Source organism: Spermophilus citellus (assembly GCF_964194105.1).
Source record: "Spermophilus citellus genome assembly, chromosome: 11".
Taxonomy (NCBI): domain Eukaryota; kingdom Metazoa; phylum Chordata; class Mammalia; order Rodentia; family Sciuridae; genus Spermophilus; species Spermophilus citellus.
The window spans coordinates 104,879,757-104,901,770 of record NC_138192.1 but is presented as its reverse complement, the minus strand read 5'-3'; the positions used below and the strand labels follow the sequence as shown (position 1 = coordinate 104,901,770).

Sequence of the window (22,014 nt, the reverse complement as noted above, 5' to 3'; positions counted from 1 at the left end):
ACTTGCTGGAGGGGACTTCACTAAGTGCAGAACCTAAGGGGAAAAGCCCAGACCAGCTTGAATCCAAATCTGTCTCTGCCACTTATCATGATGAGCCTTGGGTAAATTATTTAGCAAAAAATTGAAATAATATAGAAGGTTCAGTTAGACGTCTATGAGAAGGACTCTCTTATTGCCCACAGTGAGTTCAATGTAGAGAAGAGGCAAGGTCAAAAACATTGATACTTCAGAGTGATAAGAGCTATAAAAACTAGAGGACTAAATGCAGTGAAAGTAGCCCTTTGTGAAGTTTGGGGATACTTTTCAAAGGAAGGAACATTTGAGCTGGGTCTTAGAAAAAGTAGAAAGTGGTTAAAAATTCTCAAACTTATCAATGATATCTTGAGTGCCAACTGCGATTATTAACCATGGTTCCCTAGAGAACTGTGTTGAAAATTTTTTTAGGGTGTGACTTGGATCAGTGGCTCAGGGGTTCCTCCCAAACCTAGTCTAAGGCAATACCTCCAGGCAAGGTCTCCAGAACAATGCAGTCGGCCCACCTTGTAGAGTTCAACCTCATGTTGGTCTCAATTCACTTGCCCAGTATTCCAATTATCTGTGACATTCTGCCCAGGCTCTACCTAGGCACAGGATCCTATTCTCTATACCTCAAAATGTTGGTGGGAATCCTAATGTGAACCAACTGACCCACCAGAAGGTCAACAGCTATCTTGCTCTGGGAATTATCTACCATATCTTTTCCTGCTATAGTCCTGACCTGCTAGTTTTGATTTCTATGGATAGTAACACCTACCTACATGGAGGCTGACCCATCTCAAGTCTCAGATGTGGTCCAGAGGTATGCCCTGAAGGAACTAGACCTTCAACTAGGTCTACTTCCCCAGTCCCCTGCCCAGCCAATCCTCTCATTTCTTCTTACCCAACAGCTGCTGATAAAGATCTAGTAGGCCTTCCCCAAGCCAGTCTGCCATATGATAGACTCCATTGCCCTGTCTCTGACTCTGAATCCAACCTAGGAAGAAAAACAATGTTAATCCCTCCTTCTGTCATATGCTTCTATGGAACCCTATGACTGAGTACTCTAAGAAACCCACAAAGCAAATCTAATCCATCCTTCATATGACAGCCCTTCACACCCTGAGCATAGGCATAGTGCCATCCTTGAGAGCTCTCTTCTCAGGTATAAATGGCAAATACCATAACCACTCAAATTGGCACCAGTGGAGATGCTACTCAGCATTGTACATTCTTAAATCATTCAGCAGTTCTTCTCTGATGCTCCCTGATGCTGCTCCCCTGTAATCAGCTTGCCCCACTGCTCAGTGTCTACCCACACAACACACACACACACGTCTCCACTATCCTGGATCTAGAATGCAACCATTCCCACCGTTGGAACCATTGCTTCTATCACCTATTGGAGCCCCCCCACACACACACACACACACAAAAAAAAAAAAAAAAAAAAAAAAAAAAAACCTTTTTCTGTTTTGGCCCTAGATATTTACATATTTGAACTTTTTGGAGAAATTTCTTCTACATAGCTATTTCTGCCATGGTCTTGGTTAAATACTCCCTGGTTCTGACTTGGGCTTCTCTCTATTCCTCTGTGGCCTGTGGCATTGGCTCCTGGTCTGTAATTTTATTCACAGAACACTGATCCTCTTCATTTGCTGTTTGGGATAATCTTCAAGTCTCAGTCTTCTGCTTTTGAACTTTGTATTTGTTTTGTTCCTGAGAGACTTGCTGCTATTTCCCAGCATCCCTTGACCTCAACTCAGAGAGCCTCCTTTCTCTTCATCTCCCAAGCTCTCACCTTCTACTTCAAACTGGTTACTATCCTTTTACACACCAGCCTCATTTCAAGGTTCACAGAAACATGTGCAAGGTAATGCCCACTATCTTCCATTGGTGGTTGCTTCTATCAGCTCCGGTCTGTTTTGATAAGATAATTACCCCATTATCAGAGCAGAGAGAAAGCAACAGTTTACATGAGAATGAAAGTCTCTCCTTGAGTCTATGAATGGTTTCCATTCTCCCTCATCTGTGAGCCAAGCATCAGTGTGAGAAGTTGGAGGACCAGAATAGCAGACCAACCAGTATTGTTGTGGCATTGACTTAAGCACTAGTGAACAGGAAAGAGTTATGGCTAAGACTGCAAATGGAAACCAGTGGTCCATCTTTAAATGCTGTCAACTTCCTGTTTTCCTCTTTGGTTACAACTCTCAGCTGCTTCAGACAATCTCATTCACAAACATCCTCAGAAAACCTTTAAAATAATTGTCCAAAGAATATTTCCCTGCTCCAAACTCGTTTGTTAACGCTCTCAACACATGCTTTTACTTCTCTAGCACTTCACAATTCATTCCTTTTCTAATTTTTCTTTCCCTTTTTACAGGTAGCCCCCAGAATGTAGATAAGGTCATTGAAAACAAATGCAGGCTTTGCAATGAAACGTTAGTTGTAATCTTGATATTGCCCCTTATTAGTTCTGGGAAGGTAACCAAACCTTTCTGAACTTTAGTTTCCTTATCTGAAAATGAAGGTGATGGCAAACCCTCTTCTGCATGGATGCTGTGGGTGTTGCTTTGTCTAATGTACTTCCATTTGTGCACTGTGTTAGACTCATAAATGGGTTTCCCTTTCCTCTTGACTGAGAATGAGAACCTCATTAACCATATCAGTCATGGCAGCTCCCTGAATTGGAAAGTTATACACAAGAATGCTAGTCTTAATTTACAAATCCAAGCTTTCTGTCCTCAATAGCTAGCTGTAGATGTTAAAGTTTCAGAGATGCTGGGAGTAGTGGCATATAATCCCAGCAGCTCGGTAGGCTGAGACAGGAAGATCTCAAATTCAAAACCAGCCTCAGCAAAAGTGAGGCGCTAAGTAACTCAGTGAGACCCTGTCTCTAAATAAAATAAAAAATAGGGCTGAGGATATGGCTCAGTGGCCAAGTGCCCCTGAGTCTAATCCCTAGTACCCCACCCCCAACAACAACAACAACAAAAAAGATTCAGAGATAAGAGATAAATTGAAATGCCCCTGGCAAAAAGATGCTCACAGAACATTAGAGATTAGTAGTGAATCCCAGCTCACTACAAAGAAAGAAAGCAAAATTTATTTTCAGTGACTGGGAAAGCTAACTGTGGGATGAAAGCTGCAGGGATTGAAATATTGTTAAGGTGAAGCAAGAAGAGAAAGGAAACGTCCTTTAGAAAAGTACTGTGCCCCAAAAGTCATTTGTGCTGCTTTCTAAAGCTTGTAGTAGCCTCCTGACACATATTTCCTACAATTCTTCCCAGAGAGAACCTTCTCTTTTTGTTCAAAAAGATAATATCACTTTCTGTGACTAACGAACATCATGTTTCTGAGACACTAGTGGTTGCTATGGTAACCTGATTGTGTGGGATAAAAAGCACGTATCATCTTGATGGTTGTTACAGGACTTACTGCAGAATTTGGAAGCCCTCTCAGTGTGCTGCAGGCTTTGCTGGCAGGCTGTTGGCAGTGGTCTGGCATTTTTCTGTAGGATTACTATAAGGACCAGGTTAACCTGAGCCCCTTTTGCTGGTGTCCTGGAAGTTGAAGGAAAAGATAGAAAAGATGGAGTCAACATTAGGCCAGCAATGGTGGTGATGATTACATGGAATTTTAACCTGAGCATTTGGTTTAAGGATGGGAGGAAAAGTCGTTTTCTGAGATCAGCCTGGAGTGGTGGCAGAGATGCTCCAGAATCAATTGAAAAGGAAGGTCCCTGGCACAGGAGGGCTTATGGTGTTTCAGACACAGAACCTGTATATAAAAATCTGGAGATCTGGCTTCTCAGCTGATACAAATCTTGCCTTATTTGGTGATCTTTAAACACATTTCCTGATGTCTCTGATCCTCATTTTCTTCTCAAGTGTGAGCATAATTTACAAGGTTCCTTCTTTAGTTGTAATCATCTGTAATAGTAGCTTCCTGAATAAGAACAGAGCTTTAGAAAATATAACCCCAAAAGCCACTGAAATATTAAAATCCCCTGGCCTGGCTTCAGATCCTATAAAAAATGGGAAGTTCTATGTCTGAGTTGCTTCAGTTACATTTTTTAAAATTCTTCATATGAACAATAAATATAAGGAAGTACACCCATGACAGCTTAGATTTCCAAGAAGGGCCTGAATGTTAGGCCCCTTGCCATATGAACCAGAGTGGGTTGACTTCTTCTAAGAAAATGTGTAGAAGATAGTTGCCTTCTCTGCAGGAGCATTCATTTCCAGTGACACAGAATCAATCACCTATGCCCAGAACTGAAAGCAGGAGATTATGTTCGAGTTGGAACAAAGGTCACAAATGAAGACTGTTCTTACCCACAAACTTCTAATGAGGAATCTTCAACACACTTTTTATTCTTACTGCATTAGAATTAGAAAACTTTCCTGCTGATAGGGCTGTCAGAATCAAATCTGGGATATACTTGGTTTGATTTTTTTTTTTTTTTTTTTGGTGGGGGGATTGTTTTTTAGTATAGTTTTTGGAGGGCTGAATCTGACAAACCTACCCAATGACTTCTATCATAGCCTATAGCCAAGAAAACATAAAAGAGGAAAGAAAGATTTTTTCCCTTTCCACCAATAGAGTGCATCATATTTCTGGACTAGACAAAGGAAAATTGACCTGATATGTATTTTATATATATTCATATGTATAATATATATTTAATATATACTTATATATAATGTATAAATATATATATAATAATATATAAAATAAAACAAGACCTCTAAGGAGCTTGAGTCTTGGCTCTAACCAGGTACAAAAGAGAAACAGGAATAACTTTCTAGAGAAAGCCATTTTCTCTTTTGCTTTGAGACTTTCTCAAATGATGACTTAAACTTATCAATTCTTAAACATCTTAACTGGCTTTGCTCTAATTAACAACACTGTGTCATCAACAGTTTGCAAGTTCTGTCCCAGCTAAATATTAAATATTTATCAAGAATGGATACCGAAGAAGGCTCTGCCTGGGTATGAAAGTAGAGTCAGTTTGAGCAACAACCCACAGTTCAAAGGATGAGAGAGAACAAAAATGAGAATTTTCCCTCCAAAATGGAAAGTTTTTGAGATAAAAGTGGAATGTGTGGGACTGGGTAGCAGCTGGAGCTCACAATCCAGAATCATAAAGATTTAAGCCAAAAGATGACTGTCATACACAGAGTTCTCCTGGTCAATTGGGAAAGAGATTAGACTGGAGCCACCTAAAAAAGCATAGACAGTTTCTGCATAGAAGACAGTTGTCCATAGTTCCAGATGTCCTAGCTTTCCAACTCTTTAATCCATTTATTGCAGCATGTACTGTATGCCTGAAGCTGTGATCAGAAAAGTTCCCAACTAGGCAGAAAAGACATGCACATTTGAAATTGTTAGAGGTAGAACCAGGGATAGCTAAAACAGATAGGCAAAAATCCTGGTGGGGTTAAACCCTCAACAAATATGATGGTAGAGGTAAAGTTTGAGATTGATGGAGATGAGAATGGTGGACTAAAATATTTGAAGAGGAGAAATGGGGAGATGGAAATACCATGTTGGGCATACCATATTGGAAGAAGATGAGTAGAAGCATGGACTGGCGAGTATATAGAAAGAGAAGCTGACCCTGCATCCCTGGGTAACTCTATCCTATTCCCATCATCCCCATTCCTGTGTGGGATAAGTGATTCCAGAGAGGAGGGTTATAGTGCCCAGGATTCCCCTGCATGGTGAGTCAAGCTCCACTTAGACGCATGGAGTCTTTGGTATTTCCCAGGACCCTCTTCCCTGAGATGAAGGTGGTGATAAAATTCCACGAGAGAATTAATCCTCTGATTTGAGGACGGTACACTGCTCTGAATATTACAGGTGAAGGATCTACCCTCACAAACAAAATTAGGTTTAGAAAAAGCTTTCATGTCATGCCCAGCCTCAGATTTGCTCTCTCCCCTTTCAGTTAAACATCAGGTCACAGTCTTTCTTGCCCAATTCTTCTGTCACAGGAGAAACTTCTTTGCACCAATGAGTATTCTATTATTACAAGATCAAAACTGAGTGAAGAAGGAAATGCTTAACACAATGAATAGCAAATGTAAGAAATTCAGGTGACAGTAGAGGAGATTTTAAGCTTACATAAAGTAGGCCATTACCCCATGGATCTGAAAGGTACCTGGAAGGTCCTTTGTCCAAGATCCTCTCTCTCTTTTGATCTACCATCAAATATAGAAAGAAGTAATCTCTCTGAAGACATTTGGAGTAGTAGAAATGGTACCAGACTATCCCATGGGGCTCCTTAATCTGTGTGTTTCCTCATGGTTCCCAACCAAAGGCCAAAAGAACAAGAAGCATAATCTTCTACATAGTAAATACTCATTCTAAGCATTAACCATTACCCTGTTTTGAAAGATGTATTCATTTTCATTTAACAAACTTTTATGGGGTCATTTCATTTGTTTGTTCTGGGGGAGAAAAATGAAAAGAAAGATCAGGAGTGAACAAGGAAGGAGAGAAAAAGAGACAGAGGGACAGAGAGATTGAGACAGAGGCAGAGACAGAGAAAGTTGCCTAAAACAGCAATTCTCAAAATTGGGTACCAGAAGGTCAAGCTTTTGAAAATGTTAACTTTTGGATCCACCACCCAAAGATTCTGATTCAGTGCAGCTGGGGTTATTAAGTACAAATCCGTGAGCTACGTGATCCAGTGCATTTGATTACAGGTGGTCCCTGACCACACTGAGAGTCATGCAAGACAACAACAGGATGTGAAGGTCAAGAACAAGAAACATAAAGTGAAAACCAAGTAGATTGTGGCTATGAATTGGTTAACCGAGAACCAGAAAGACCTCTGTGAGCCAGGTCCGGGTTTTACCAGGTGATAGCAACATATAATGACAGGGGTGTTTCACCCACATTTGCAAAATACTCCACTTGATGCCACAGTGGAAATCTTCAATTACCATGAAGGCAGATCAAAATGGCTGCAAGGGGCACAATGATAATCCTGGAGTTGCCATGGCAACTGGAATAGTTGTGAGTGGAGCTGAGAAAACCTTGGGCAAGAAAAAGGAGGTGAAGAACCTGGGTTAAAGAGCATGCCATGTAACATTTATAGGACTACTAAATCTGTGTTAACCCACATTATATCCTAAATCAGAGAAATCAAAAAGGAAAAGGAAGAAATCTTCCCAAAAATGGCTTGCAGGAAATTAACTGATGCAAGGCTGACTTATGAAGCATTATTTGCCCTTTTGTTTCTTTCTATTTTTTTTTCACAGTACTTCTAACATTGGAGACACCGTTGAACTAATCAAAACCAAACTCAAACACAACATTCAAATACAAGGATGATAAAGACAACTCTTTAAAACAACCACCAAACACTTTTATTTAATTAAAAGTATTATACACGTTGTTGCATTTTCATGGAAAATATTGAGTTAAAAAACACCAACAATGTTAGTTTTCAGAAACTTTCATGCACCCCATTCTGCCAACTGCTGCTTTCTTCTGTCTGTGGCATTAACTATACATCTGTAAGGAATTGGGCCCATGGAACTGGAGCTTCTTAGAAGGTCATGCCTATGGCTTTCCTGGAGTGAGCCACTGTCTTGACAACAGTGTCCTTTCAGGTTAACACACATACCCCAGTTTTGGCTTCCTTATAAATCATTAAAAGAAGCTGTTATAAAACCTCAAAGCTCATGTCAACACCAATTTAGTGCATCTGAGTACTGCCACAACCTCACCTAGTTTCCGAGCTAGTTAGCAAGTGACTGTCTTCTACCTGGTGTATTAGTGTCCTGAGATCCTCCACAAACTTCCCCCAGAACCCATAGTGGGAAGACACTGTCATATAGTGTTTATATTCAAACCATTACCAAATACACAAAAGCACATGTAACCTTCATGCACAATACTATTTTAAAAAATACATATTGGTACAATATAACCTTTGGAATCACTGGCTAAAACATAGTCAAGTGAATGTTTTTTTAAAAAAAACTTCATGTAATTATATATTTGCTAAGAGAAATAACACAGAAAAAAATTTTAAAGATCATTTCTGCTACAAACATCTCACTCATAAATACAAGGTGTGTACAGTCTAGTCCTCTCCCTTTGCACTATCATTCCCTTAGTTCACTGATCCCCACATCATAATGCTGTATCCTCACATCACTCCCAAGTGATTCTTTTGCTAAAATTGGGTCTGATGTGATAGAAACATCTTGGCTCCATTTTCTTGCTCCTTTGATTTAAATTGTAGTATGTTTAATGTGAGTTCTATATCCAGCTTTATGTTAAAGCAAGACAAATTCCTCTCCAGAATACACCACAATTTTTTAAAAAATAGCTGGATAGTTAAAAAGGAAAAGAAAAGTTAAAATTGTCTCAGCTCTTAGAAGTTGAAAACAGTCTTTCTTTCTTCACAAAGTTCTCTCAATTGGAATAAAATAAGGTTGAAATTGCTTTTCACATTCTGGCTCTGTTGGGGGCATTTTCACATAGACCCCTGTTGTAAGAGGGCTTCTTTTCTTCAACTGTCAAACACAAAAGGAAACAGTAATTATTATCAAAGAATATAGAAGCCACTTCTAGCCATAATATTTCTCAGCACCTATTGGGGTCCCTACCCCAGTGAAAATGAATGTTCACTGTGTACAGAATTAGAAAGTCAAGGAAATTCTCTTGATTCAGCTATTAAATTTCATTTTAGATAAATAATTCTGGAATTTAGACATAAAAGAACAGCCATTTTCCCTAGCTGGAAGACAGAAGAAAAAAAAAGAGGTTTTGAGAAAACTTCACAGAAAACACCCAGAATTCCTACAATAATAGACAAGATCTTGTCTGTGGAGGAACCAAGTTAATAAGATAATCAAGTTTACCTATCCTGTGGAAGAGCTCCATATCTTATCTCCAGTCCTCATATGCTTTTTATTACTTTTTCTCTGTCTGCACTAGTTCCCAGGTTTTTATCACCTTGGTCAAATGAGGTCCAGTCTGATAGTCTGTGTGGTACTTTGTAGCAAATGAGGCAGGAAGAACCCATAACAACAAAACATCACTATCATGTAGAGTAGAGGCTCTTTGAATAGTGTCTTCATTTGCGTATGTGTGTGGTGGAGGGGGACAGCAAGAAGAGGAGGAGAAGAAGGAGGAGGAGGAGGAGAAGGGGAAGGGGAAGGCAGAGGAGGAAGAGGAGGAGGGAAAGGGAAAGGGGAACCAGAAGGAGGAGGAGGAGGAGGAAAAAGAAGGAGAGAAAATGGATTTGTGATGGGAAAGTCAGCTTTAGACAAAGTTGACTGAAACAAACTGTTAGGAATCTTGACAGGAGTCCTGATTCCATACTTCTCTCTCCTCCACCATCAACCATTGTAGTGAATAATAACGGGGACTTTCATTTTCTGAACTGGAGTGGAGACCAAGACATCTATGTATGTTAGACTGGATAACAGGGGTAGCTACAGCTCAGACAAGGAGGGCATAAGTATGGCACCAGAATATGGTTTCCAGGCGAAGTACAGGACATTTAGGAGGAGAATAGAAACCAATCCAGGTGATCCTCACTAGCAACATGTGGCCCAACATAATCTATAAGTATTTCGGGTTATTAACTCAAGTATAAATGTCATGAAGGTAAAGAACAAAACAGCTGCCCCACATTGTTCAGTTACTCAAACTGAAACCCTGTTCAGAAGCACACAAACATTCAATGTCAAACACACTCATCTGCAATCTTAGTCATCCTGAAACCTCAAAGGCCAATGCTTAGTGCTAGTGTGTTCTTTACCACTGTCCTTCCTCCTCTTCATTTATTGCTTCATATATTTTTTAAAAAAAAAATTGAATCTGACACCAACATTTGGTCAGTAGATAACACTGAAGACGACCCCATTAATCATGGAGCCTGGTCAGTATCACACTCACCATTTTACTCAAAGAAACAGCTGTGACGAGGAAGCTGTAAAAAAACAACCCCGAACTAACTGCTGCAAGGATCCAAAGAAGAAAGTCAGAATCTGGGCATGGTTCTGGTTCTGCAACAGAAAACAAAGCAGAGCCTCCCTGAGATAGTTTTAAACTTTCAGGCCTTGCTTCCCCCAAGAGTGAAAAGAAGTTGGAGCTTCTAGATCTTGCAGTTTAGCCCTAAATTGTATTGGCAAGCCCACAGATATGACTACGTCCTCAGAGTGTTAGATCAAAGGCACAAGGCCAAACTTCATGATGGATATAACAGAGTGAGTACTATATCACTCTGTTAACAGGAGAAAAGCACCTTCCCCAACTCATCTTCTTTTGTGTTCAGAATAATTATATGGGAGAGAACTCTTAAGGAGAATTTTCATAAATCCTAAAAATGAATCACCTTGAAATTAAGGAACAAACTATTTTTGTACAAAGACAGCAATGCAAAGTGTCAACTTGGTGAAGTGGCTTTGCTTACCAATGACATAAATCTGGGTTCCGTTGCCCAGGCCCATATAGTATGGTGGTGGGTACATGAGCTCCACCTTGCAGATGTAGAGCCCGGTGTCTGCAGTCCTCAGTCCTTGGATAGTGAGATTCACCTGGTTTCCACTGGATGTGCCAGTGCAGCTGGAGTCATCTAGGAAAGTCAACTCATTCTCCACTGTGTACGTTGTGGCACAGACCTCAGTCACTTGGCTGGCTATCTGCCGCAGCACTGTCACCCGGACCTCCGTGGCTTTGTGAAAAGCTGCATACTCACACACAAAGCTGGCAACTCCCCGGCTGCTGGCCAGCACCACCGCAGGCTGGGCCACGTGCATCGCTAACATGGAAAGGCCAAAGGAAACTCAATGAACTCAGGTGCATCCCTGGCCCAATCCAAGCACCCGGCAAGGTTTATCTTTGATGAGCCCCCACGGGCTTCACCTCCCAGTCTGTAGCTCCCCCTTCAACAAGCCCACCACCTTCCCTTACCCTCTCCCTCACCATCCATCCCCTCCATCACTCAGCCGTCTTCCAGCTATGCCCCTTAAAGATGGGTCCTCAATGGGATATAATTTCTTGAAGAAAGGTAGTCATGGCAAGAAGGGCACTAATGTGATAAGTTAGAGACCTGGCTCTATCATAAAATATGTCATTTTGGAAAGTCACTCCTCCCCTTCATTTTTTTCACATATAGTAAGATGGGGAGTAGACCACACAATATCAAAGTGCCTACATACTCCAGAATCCTAAGGTTATAATAGAACTACATAGCTCAGCGACTCTAATATGGGTAGTAGGGGAATTTCTGGAGGGTGAAGCACAGAATCTTGTCTAATCTCTCAAAGCATACTTCAAAACCTCCTGCTGCTTATCTAACTGACTCTGTACCTCTACTACCCAGGAACAGCAGAACCTGGGCTCTCTGCACTGTCCAACCTCTTCCCTGGCTTTGTTGCTGTACCATGGCGTGTGCTGTTAGATGAGGAAGCCACAGAGCCAAGGGCACCAGGTCGTTTCCTCTCTGGGTTGAGGCAACCCTGCTGTTAACTTCTGTGGGCTTCCCCTGCTACTATCACCACCTCTTCCACCCTCCCTCTCTCCTTCACTTGAAGGCTCTCCTACTCTTTTGTTCTTCTTCTACAAGATAAGGTAGGCCATTTCTCCATACAAAGAGGCTTTCAACATCTAAAAAACAGTGGCTTTATGTCTAATTAGCCTTTTTTGTAATTAATAAGGCCTCTCTCCAGTCAATATTGAAAGTGATATCCAAAATTTAAGTTAAGCAATGTCATTCACTCATCAGCTCAAACACTTTGATGCTTTACTAACATGGATTGCAAAAGCAAATAAAATAAAAAAACATTCAATGTCCTCCATTATGCAGTTCTAATCTTCCATTGGGGGTTGAAGTTTCTGAGACACCCTTTTCTGTCTATAAATCACCCTGTAGTATACAAACTAGTCCCTTCCCCCAAGCACCTGTACAGGACAACATTTGTCCTCAGGAAAGACAACAATATGGCAGCAGCCATTACCATTGCTATTCCAGCATCCCTAGCTAATAAGACAAGAGTTGCCTTCCCAAACTTTATTTCTGCCTATCAGAGATGCCCTCTGAGCATCCTTTTCCCTATAGTAACTCCACTGCAGTGTTTAAGAAGTTCTGCCCCAAATTAACTTTTTTGTGAGCTAATCGTTTCTCCCCTCTTTTCTGCCTCCAGTGCCTGGGAGCAGTAGGTATATACTGCCCAATGAACACTTGATTGTATCAACTCCAAGCCTAAACAGGACCAAATTTCCTGCCCTCCCCCAGGTAAGCTTGTCCTTATCATCACTAAATCTGGTCACATTTTCCAATATCCAACATGTGAGGAGCCTATTTACAGGATGAGATAAATTTCCTAAAAAGGAAATTGAAATACTTCCAATGGCATTATTCTCAACATATTCAAAATATAAAAAATAAGAAAGTATACATGACTATTTCTTTTCCAATAAAATTTAAATCATCAAATATCTTTTGAGTACCTCCTTCATACTAACCACACAGTTTTCTTAACTAAAAATGTCTGGAGAGAGAGAGAGAGAGAGAGAGAGAGAAAGTTGAGATTCAATGGAAGCACTCATCAGTTCAAGCCATGGAACAAACTGGGTACCAATCTCTAAAGAGCTTTATTTTATCTGAAACTAAAGGTCTGCCTCTGAAATGCACATGTAGGTCAGGCAATTGAGCATCTTACGCCAAACAAGATTGATGACTTCCTTCCTTATTTCCTTCCTACATTTCTCTCTTTTCCCTTTTCCCTTTTTTTCTTCCTTGCTTCTTTCATTTTTAATTATTTTATTTTATAAAATTAGCAAAAATCTATAAATAATTGGCTAACTGGTTAATAAAAATCAACAGGATCTGCTTTAGGACCTTGAATTGAATAATGAAGGCATTCTTCCCAAAATTTCCTTAAATTTTAAAAAAGTTAGCTAATTAGCGTATAAAATTAATGAATTAAAAGACCTTAAAGCTTTGAATTAATTATATAGAAAAGAAACACTTCCTGTGATTTGCCTAAATCCATTTTTATAAGAGGGAAATCTTGAAATTCCCTGATACCAAGCTCACACGCATTTAGAACTGTGGATGTTTTTCCCTTTTAAATCATTTAATTTTAGAGTATTTTTTTTCTAATGTTATTGAAGAGTCTGAAATGGCCCGTGTCTCCCAAACCAACTCACATGTGTTCATTCAGCCCCTGCTAAAAACCTGGTACTCTGCAATGAGCTATAGCTTTGCTTACTGGCTGCTTCCACCTGTCCCCTGCTTGCCTCGGAACGCAGAGCCACCCCGGCCAGGGGACAGGAGATTCACCTTTACCTTTTGTTTCTGCTATAAATCACTGCCCTGAACTGCTGAAAGAAATGAAACCCAGGTGGGAGAAACACCTCCTCCACCTTCATGCTCCAGAAATCTCCACTCACCTTTGGAGAAGATGGGGATGAAGAGAAGAGAAAGCAGGGCAGTGCAGGACCAGGCCCTGGGAGCTGGCTCCAAGCCAGCCTCAGGCCTCTGGAATCCAAGGCAAGCCATTGCTTTACGGGAGCCACGTCCAGGTCCTTAGGAAGCAGAGTGAAACCTTTCAGGATCCTGAAGCTTTGAAATATGTTTGAACCCACACAGAATCAAGGACTTTTTATAGACAGCTTTGATCCCAGGTGTGTATCACACATGTGCACACCCAGAAGGCGCCTGAATAGAAAGCCTTTTTGTTTTGGTTTTACGAGAAAGGAAGTCGTGGGTTTAACTACTACGTCGAAAAGACAACCTCAAATACTCAAAGTAAAACTGAACAAAACAAGCCAATCCATGGATGGAAAAAAAATGTATTCAATTTGAAACTGAAGCTTCATGTTCACTTTAGGGATCTGGATAAGTTAAGACTTTGAGAATTTCCTGGAGAGCAGGGTCCCCCTAAATCCCAATTTTATCCATCTTACTAGCCCAGTCATTTCACTGACAATCCAAAACTGCTGGGCCCTCTGAGCTAATGACAGAATTTGTCTGTGGACATCATTAATAAGAACTCTGCTTTCAATCTGTGAGGCACCATCATTTTTAAGAATCCTTTGGCATACTTTACAAATAAGAATTTATTTCACCTAATCCCACTTAGCACTTTAGTGAAAGAAAATACCAAAATCACAAGAAATAAACCAAAAAAAGAGGCAGGAAAAAATGTCTCTGGTTTTGCAGATTAAGAAAGAATCCAGATATTCTTAAAAGCCTACTTGAAGACAAAATGAAGTTGGAAAAGTCCAGAAAAAGTTAGCCAAAATGATCTAAGAAATTAAAAACTTCCATAGAGGATAGATTTTTTTTTCTAATAAGAATTTTTAAACATAAAATACAAAAGCTAAGGACAGATACAACCTGAATTCTTAGATTTATAAAAGCTAGATGGGTGGGTGGCGGGGGCTGGGATTGGGGCTCAGTGGTAGAGCACTTGCCTACCATGTGTGAGACACTGGGTTCGATCCTCAACAACACATAAACAAATAAAGATATTTTTTAAAAAAAAGCTTGATGGGACAAAGTTTCATGTAATAAATTATTAGATGGAAATCTAATTTAGGATGCTAAATTTTTAGAATATTTAGCATTTACAATATTTAGGTATTTTATATTAACATATTAAATATTTCAAATGCATTGTTTAGAATACTAAACATCAAGGACTCCCTCCTTCAATCCGGGGAGCATTCATACATTTCAAAAGAAGAAAGAAACATCTACTGAGAACCTATAACATGTGAGGAATTGTGTGCACTTAGGATGGGCTGATGACAAGACAAAAACAATCTTGTTGTTTAAGGGACTTCTAGAAGACTGACGTGTGAAAAGACCGTTATAACACGGAATATGGCATTTGCCAACTGCAGTTCTTCCGTGGCTTCCTGTTCTCCTCCTACCTCAGCACAGGAGGCTCCTGTAGGACAGGAACCTAATGCTTCCCTTTTCAGCCTATCTTCCAGCCTTACCTCACATGCCCCCTTCCTCTGCTTCTCATTTCTCCAACATGCTTCTTTCAAGGATCATCACTTCTACGCAAGCTCCCTACTGCCTGTCTTCTCCCCTTATCTCCTTTTCCCCTCCTTCTCATTCTCCAGTACTAACTAAGCTGTCACCTCCTTCTGGAAGCTTCTCATGACCTGCCTCTTCAAATTCCAGCCAAATGCCAACAAGCGATGGCAAGCCTAATGGTCACTGAATAAGGGCCAGACCCAAGACGAGGCACCGGAGACTTAAAAGGGGAAAATATATATTCCTGCCCTCAGGAGGAGCCCACAGCAATGACAGCTAAACCTATGATTGTAGTAGATTGGGAGAAATGCTAGATTTGAGGTACTGTGCTGGCCACAGAGGAGTGGAAGCTTTCGGTTTGGTTTGAGGACATCAGAAAGGGCTTCTTAGAGGAAGAAAAGTATTCTTCCTGAGCTAATTATTAAGGACAAGCCTGCCTATGTGCCAAGGTTGAAAGGACAGGAAGAGCTCATGGCAGCCAGAGGACAAAACTAGTAGGTAGAAGCTGATGTCCTTAGCAGTCAGTGAGGGCCAGTTTGAAGCCCAAAGAGCAAATTGGCACAATTGAGTTCTCATTTTTAGGAAATTCCTCCTTGCACAGAAAGGAAGCTTGGGCAGGTGGATTCAAGAAGGAACAAGTGGTAACTAGGGAATGTGGCCCAGTGGTTGAGTGCCCCTGAGTTCAGTCCCAGATACTACCCCCGCAAAAAAAGATGTAACCAAGAAAACCAGGAAGGCAACTACTGATACCCCAAGCACCAAAAGTTGGAACACTTTTTCTGTAAAGGGCCAGATATCATGACATAGACCATATAGTCTCTGTTACCCCTTCTCAACTTTGCCACTTCGGGGCGAAAGCAGCCGTAGATTATACTTTCTAAAATGGGCGTGGCTACATACTAATAAAACTTACAAAAATAGCTAAAGGCTGGATTTGACCTATGGGTTATAGTTTGTCAACCCCTGGCCAAAACTAAGGTAATGGCAGCTATGGAGATATTGTCCCTAAGGGACTGCTCTGTAAATCAGTGAGTGGAAGGACAAATTTAGGGTGACACAGATTTATGTCTTGGGAGGCATTATGGTGCTGTCAAGAACTGAGCAAATGTTTGCAAAATTTTGTCTCATAACACCCATATAAGAAAAGAGTCATTATTTTCCCTGTTTTATTTTTTTTTAGTTTTAATTTTTATTGATTTTATTTTTTAAATACATGACAGTGGAATGCATTATAATTCTTATTACACATAGAGAGCACAATTTTTCATATCTCTTATATAAAGTATGTTCACACCAATTCATGTCTTCATACATGTTCTTTGGATAATGATGTCTATCACATTCCACCATCATTGCCAACCCCCTGCCCCCTCCCTTCTGACATTGACAGTTAAAGTGACTCATTCAATCCCCTACAATAGTTGATGGAACCAAGATTTGAAGCCCATGGTTCTCTTAATCACTATCCTAAAGTAAAGGCTTGGGTAATGCATGTCACATGTAGAAGAGGTCTCATATGATGTCTGGGCACTCAGATATTGAAGAATCCTTCCCTATTACAGAGTTACTGAGAAGACAGAACTACTGGAATATAGAACATGGAAAGCATGTGAAGTGAACCTGGTGACTTCCATTGGGGTGTGTTGAGTGTATGCCATCTGTGGAGAGATCCAAAAGCAGTTGCCAATAGGAATCTGGAGCACCAAGAGATAAGATCTGAAGACACTAGCTTAAGCAACCATAAAGCTACTGATGAAAATTTGGCAGTCCAAGTCATCAAATGAACACTCTCTGTACCCATTTGTTAAAAGAATAGATAAATGAATGAAAACAGTTTAACACAAGAAGAAATGAGTGTTGAAACAGGAACTTTTAAAGAAATCCTACTAAGTTCCCTAATTGTGCTTTTATGAAACAATTTCTGTCATAGCAAGAAAATTAAATGGTTGTAAAGACCACTGGATGAAAGAATGTTGGAGGAAAAGATATACTCATGTATAGAACCCCCATAAATTATTTGCTAATTACAAATGGGAAAAGGTAATTAACAACTAAGTGATCCACCTGAAGATCACCCATAATGAAACATTATGATATCATGTACCTCCAGGTGCACTGCACTGAGGAAGACATACTGTCCCTATAGTATTGTTGCCAATATTATTTAAACTGATAATGAAGAAATGATCTGACACATCTATGGTCTGCATTACTATAGGCTTAGAACTACATTTCCTCACACTTGTTAAAATCATAAAATATTATAAGAGAAAAAGGCTGGAAAATGACTCTAAAAAGGAGTCAGGAAGAGTGATGATTCAAAGTGTGATCCTTGTCTGTGCATATCCATGAATCTTGTGAAAATCTGAGAATGAACTATATGTGATAATAGCACTGATTTAATGTTAATCCTGAGTCTGGACATTGTATTACATAGAGAAATATCTTTATTTTTAGATGATACTTAAGTATTCAGGATTTAAGTAACTCACAAGTGATTCAGTAAAAAATGTGTGTGTGTGTGAGTGTGTGTGTGTGTATGTGTGTGTGTGTGTGTTAGTGTTGGCAGCAAAAGAGAAAAAAGAATAAAAGAACAGAAAAAAATGTTTACAAATGATAAATGTAGGTAAATAATATATATGTGTGTGTGTTCATGGTACTATTCTTAAAAATTCTTTGTAAGTGTGAATTTTTTTCAAAATAAAGAGTTGGAAGTAAAAATTATAAAATCATCTATTAATAAGCTATAAATACCACAGGTAAGCAAACTGAAATGTAGAGAGAGCAAGTGACTTCCTTTGTGGTTATTCTTCATCTCCTTTCCTCAGACCCTTGCTTCTGGTTGACAGGTCCCTGTGAACCTCTTCAGGGTTCCCTGGTAGGTTGGTTTCTGGGAGGGCTTAGTGGATAGGAGGCACAGTAGAAGATCCAAAAGCCCAAGGATGGAGTCAGGGTATTTTTATTCTATTCCCCCCAATATTCAGGGTCTTGGATTCTGGTAGTAACAGTGCCTCTTCACAAGTACAGCTCCTATAAGGTGCCCATCCCCCTACCCTTTTTATGATGCCAGTTCTTACTGAAGTCTGGTAACACTCTTTCCTCCCCTGGTCCTTCAAATCCAGCTGTATTATCAGCATTCACTATTGACAGTGTCCAGGTGCATTACCATTCTCACCCTCCTTAATCTCTCTCAAAGAAGTACTCTCATTGAGTCACTTATTTGAACCCCATTTTTCCTGTTGAAATTTTTATTGATCCATTCTTATAACTGCAAGTGACAAAAATTAGATTTAAGTCTTTGTTTTCTCATTCCCTTCCAGTACTTATTTTCCCTGTTGTCTTATGAACAATGATAACATGTCACATGATCCAGGCTTGTGTTTATTACAATCATTTGTATATAATTCTGTCTCCTCTACTCCAAATTCTATTTCCATGACATTTGTACCCACATCACACACATGGTATGTAACCAGGACCTCCTTTGTACATAGCAGGTAATGGAGAATTTCTGTATTTCAGTTTAATTCTCAAGACTTTTTTATTTTCTCTCATATCTCATTTCCAGCTCTTGAAAAAGTACTAATAATTAACGAGACAATCAGAGGACTTATAAGCACTAAAGAGCCGAGCAGACTGGAGTCAGACAGACATTAAGTTCAAACCCTGGTCCTGCTTTTCCTAGATTTGTGATCATAGATGACATTTTTTTAGTTTCTCTAATCCTCATTTTCCTCATCTATAAGATCAGGCTACTTATGATAACTATCTTATGGGGTTATTACAATGATTCAGTGAGTCTATTCCAACAAATTAGTGAGTATTCTGCTTAAAATATAGTACATGCTCAGTAAATATTAGCTTATATATTAAAGACAATGTTATGGATCTCAACCTTCAGTAATTGTGTAAAATCCCCTTTTTATTATCATCTCTAGTGAATGGATGACATATTAGACTAAAAATGGGTACTATTCTAACACATACTTATTGAGTTTCTACCCCATCAGTGTCTCCATCAGTTTCTAGAGCCAAATAGCTTAGTATTTCTTACCTGATTGAGTCTAAAAATCTCACAATTCAAGACATAATCTAAGAATCATGTATTGTGAGCTCTCACATTGTTAAGTTGTTGAATATTCAAATATCTGAGGATACCATATTCTTGGATATTTTCACTTCAGGTGAGGAAGGGGAAAATCAAATTTTCACTTGCTTTTTACCTTTCAATTTTAACAAAAACCGTGATGGTAGAGGAAATGAGCAAATAATTTGCTAAAATTAGGACTCGGGGATTCACTGTGATTTCATTTACTCATTATCTTCCTAATCCTAACAGCTCAAATAACCCCAGATTGGTTTTATAGTACTCTTAGTGGTTACTGGATTTGAAAGATCTTTCAACATTTGCATAATTCACAGTGGTGTCTATGGTGAAGTGTCTTCAGAATTCCAGATGAGGTACAATTTGGGTAGGATAACTGAGCTGTCTTACTAAAGTGTAAAATTCCTCCATTTATAAAATTCAATCTGAATTTAATTCAATTTTTTTGATCTCTGAACCATTTTTTTCTACTAAAAATCCTCTTATTATCCTTTCCCCAATTTGTACACCCATAAAAACCCAACTTTTTGTTGAAAGATTTGCACCTGGCAGTGACTGTGGTACATACTGCAAAACATCCTTTGCTTGATGGTTTCAGATGTAATGGGAAGAGTGAAGAGTCTAATATTTGCATAGCATGCAGTTTCAGGACATCCCATTACGTTGAGCCTATAATCATGCCTAATTAAGGTTATATACTCTGTGTTTTTGTGCTAATTAACTCATCACAGTACAGCCCCTTTCTAAATCGACTTCAAAGGAAAAAGAAAATCATCTACCAAAGTAAATGATTGCTGAAGAAGAATCTATCAATCATCTCACTTCGAAAGAGAGTTAAAGAGAAAGGAAATGATATGCAAAGTGACTGGAAAGAAATGTTAGCTTTGTTACCATTAAAAGGTAAAAATAGAGGCTGGGCAAGAAGGAACTTAAATGAATAAATGTAGTAGATTAATTTTCAGTCCACTAGGAAACTATCATCTACGTCATACAATCAAGTAAAAATGGTTGCTCCTGACCTGTTGGCTTTTTGTTCATCCTTTAGTATAGAAATAGAGCCACTTCCTTCTGGCATTTCAATTTTCATGGTACCCTGGCTGAGGATAAAGTGAAAAGGGTTGTCACTGAAGCAGGGTTTTATTTGCTGGTCTGGATGGTAGTATGATGCAGAGGCTGCTTCAGTTGAAGATTAATCCTTGTCTGTCAAAGCTTTACCTTTTCATCATATCTCTATATGATGAAAATGAATTTTTTGTTAACGAATACACCATAAGTCAACTGTGGTCACAAAGCAATTTGTAGGGGGAATCTAATTGCCCAACTCTTTACTTTATATAATTATATCCTTTCGAATGTCTTATTTTCAGTTATGGTTAATGGTATGTTGGTGAATTTCTCATTTTAGCCATTATTATCTCTCAATCTCCCTAGCTTCTCACATCTAAGAATAAAATTCAAGTTGCATGGGGCATTTATTTCTTTAGCCTTGTTACAACATGGCCAGACCCAAATAACTTTAGGTAAGTGCCTTTATCAGAAGCTAAGAAGGATGTTTTCAAAGCAGGTGAACCTGTTTTCAAAAATAATCCCTGTTATTTCACAGATAGGGAAACTGATGTATCAAAGGTAGTTGACTTGCCCATGATCACACAATTAGATCTTACTCATTCATCATCAGAATGAAGACAGAAATGGAAGGATAAAAAATCCTGTACTTGACTTACAATGCACCCCAGCTCACCTGACCTGTGTTGTACACTCAGAGTATATACCTGATTTCCACTTAGAACCAGTTGGGATGACCCAGTACCTTTCCATTTCTCAAAAGAGGAAACTTCCCCAGTCATTAATGTTTTCTTGCCTTAGCGTAAGGAGAGGAAACCCTGGAGTATGACCCAAAATATTCTTCAATTCTGACTAAACCACCCACCCATCTACATCCAATATTTCTTGCCATCTATAAAATAACAGCTTTACAAGTGCCAAACCCTTGGTAAACCCCATTTCTTGCACAGTTGTGGCTGGAATAATCTCAGCCTCACGCACCTATTCAGTTTCTTGGTTACACAGACAATCACTGTTTTCATATTTTGAGCTGTATTATTTCAGGCCCTGAACCCCTTCACACCTCCAATTCATAGGAAACTGTTACATTCACACATTGCGCAGACAAAAGGAGCATCTTTGTGGCTTTTTGTTTTGAATGATGGTAGCTGCAATGGTGGGAAAAGGTGTTGAATGATGAGGAACACTGTTCACCCAGCCTGTTGCAGGCACTGAATCCTAGAGCTAGAAGAAACTAGTCATTTCTTCTCTCTCATATTACAGACAAGGAAACAAAGGTCAGGGGTATGAAGTGATCTGCCCCAAATCACACATATAGGCTCATGGTGGCAGGACCAAGAGCAAAGACAACTCAAGCACCCGACTCTAGTTTAATTTTCTTCACATTCTACCTTCACTATCATTCACCATCGTCTCAGGAATCCACTGAACTAATGTGGCTTCTGGTGCTAATTCCTACCAGTACACAACTTGAAACCCACCCTCACCAAACTTTCTGCTAGGACTTGGATACCCACAAATACAAATCAGCAAATCAGATTTTATTTAAGTAAAGTATGTGCATATGTGTATGTGTGTGTAGTCTCCCAGCCACGATAATCACAACAGCCAAAATTGGAACTATCCTAAGCATCCCTCAATTGATGAATGGATAAACGAAATGTTGTCTATCCGTACAAGGGAATATTTTTCAGCCATAAAAGACATGAGTGTGCATGCTACAATGTGGATGAGCATTGTGCTAAGTGAAAGAAGCCAGACACAAGAGGGCACATACCATACACTTCCATTTATATGAAAT

The 22,014-nt window shown here is 39.5% G+C and overlaps 1 protein-coding gene across 2 annotated transcripts; it reads right to left on the bottom strand.

Moving 5' to 3' along the window:
- Window positions 1–7,537: 7,537 nt before the first annotated feature.
- CTLA4 (cytotoxic T-lymphocyte associated protein 4) lies at window positions 7,538–13,691 on the bottom strand. 2 transcript variants are annotated; one of them, XM_081261288.1, is made up of 4 exons: window positions 13,444–13,691; window positions 10,460–10,807; window positions 9,943–10,052; window positions 7,538–8,552 (listed from the first exon to the last, which is right to left on the bottom strand). In XM_081261288.1, the coding sequence occupies exons 1-4, from the start codon at window positions 13,550–13,552 to the stop codon at window positions 8,439–8,441; spliced, it is 681 nt and encodes a 226-aa protein (XP_081117414.1). In that variant the 5' UTR covers window positions 13,553–13,691; the 3' UTR covers window positions 7,538–8,438. The 2 variants fall into 2 exon arrangements, with proteins under 2 accessions (XP_081117414.1, XP_081117415.1); XM_081261289.1 differs by lacking the exon at window positions 9,943–10,052.
- Between the last annotated feature and the right edge of the window lie 8,323 nt (window positions 13,692–22,014).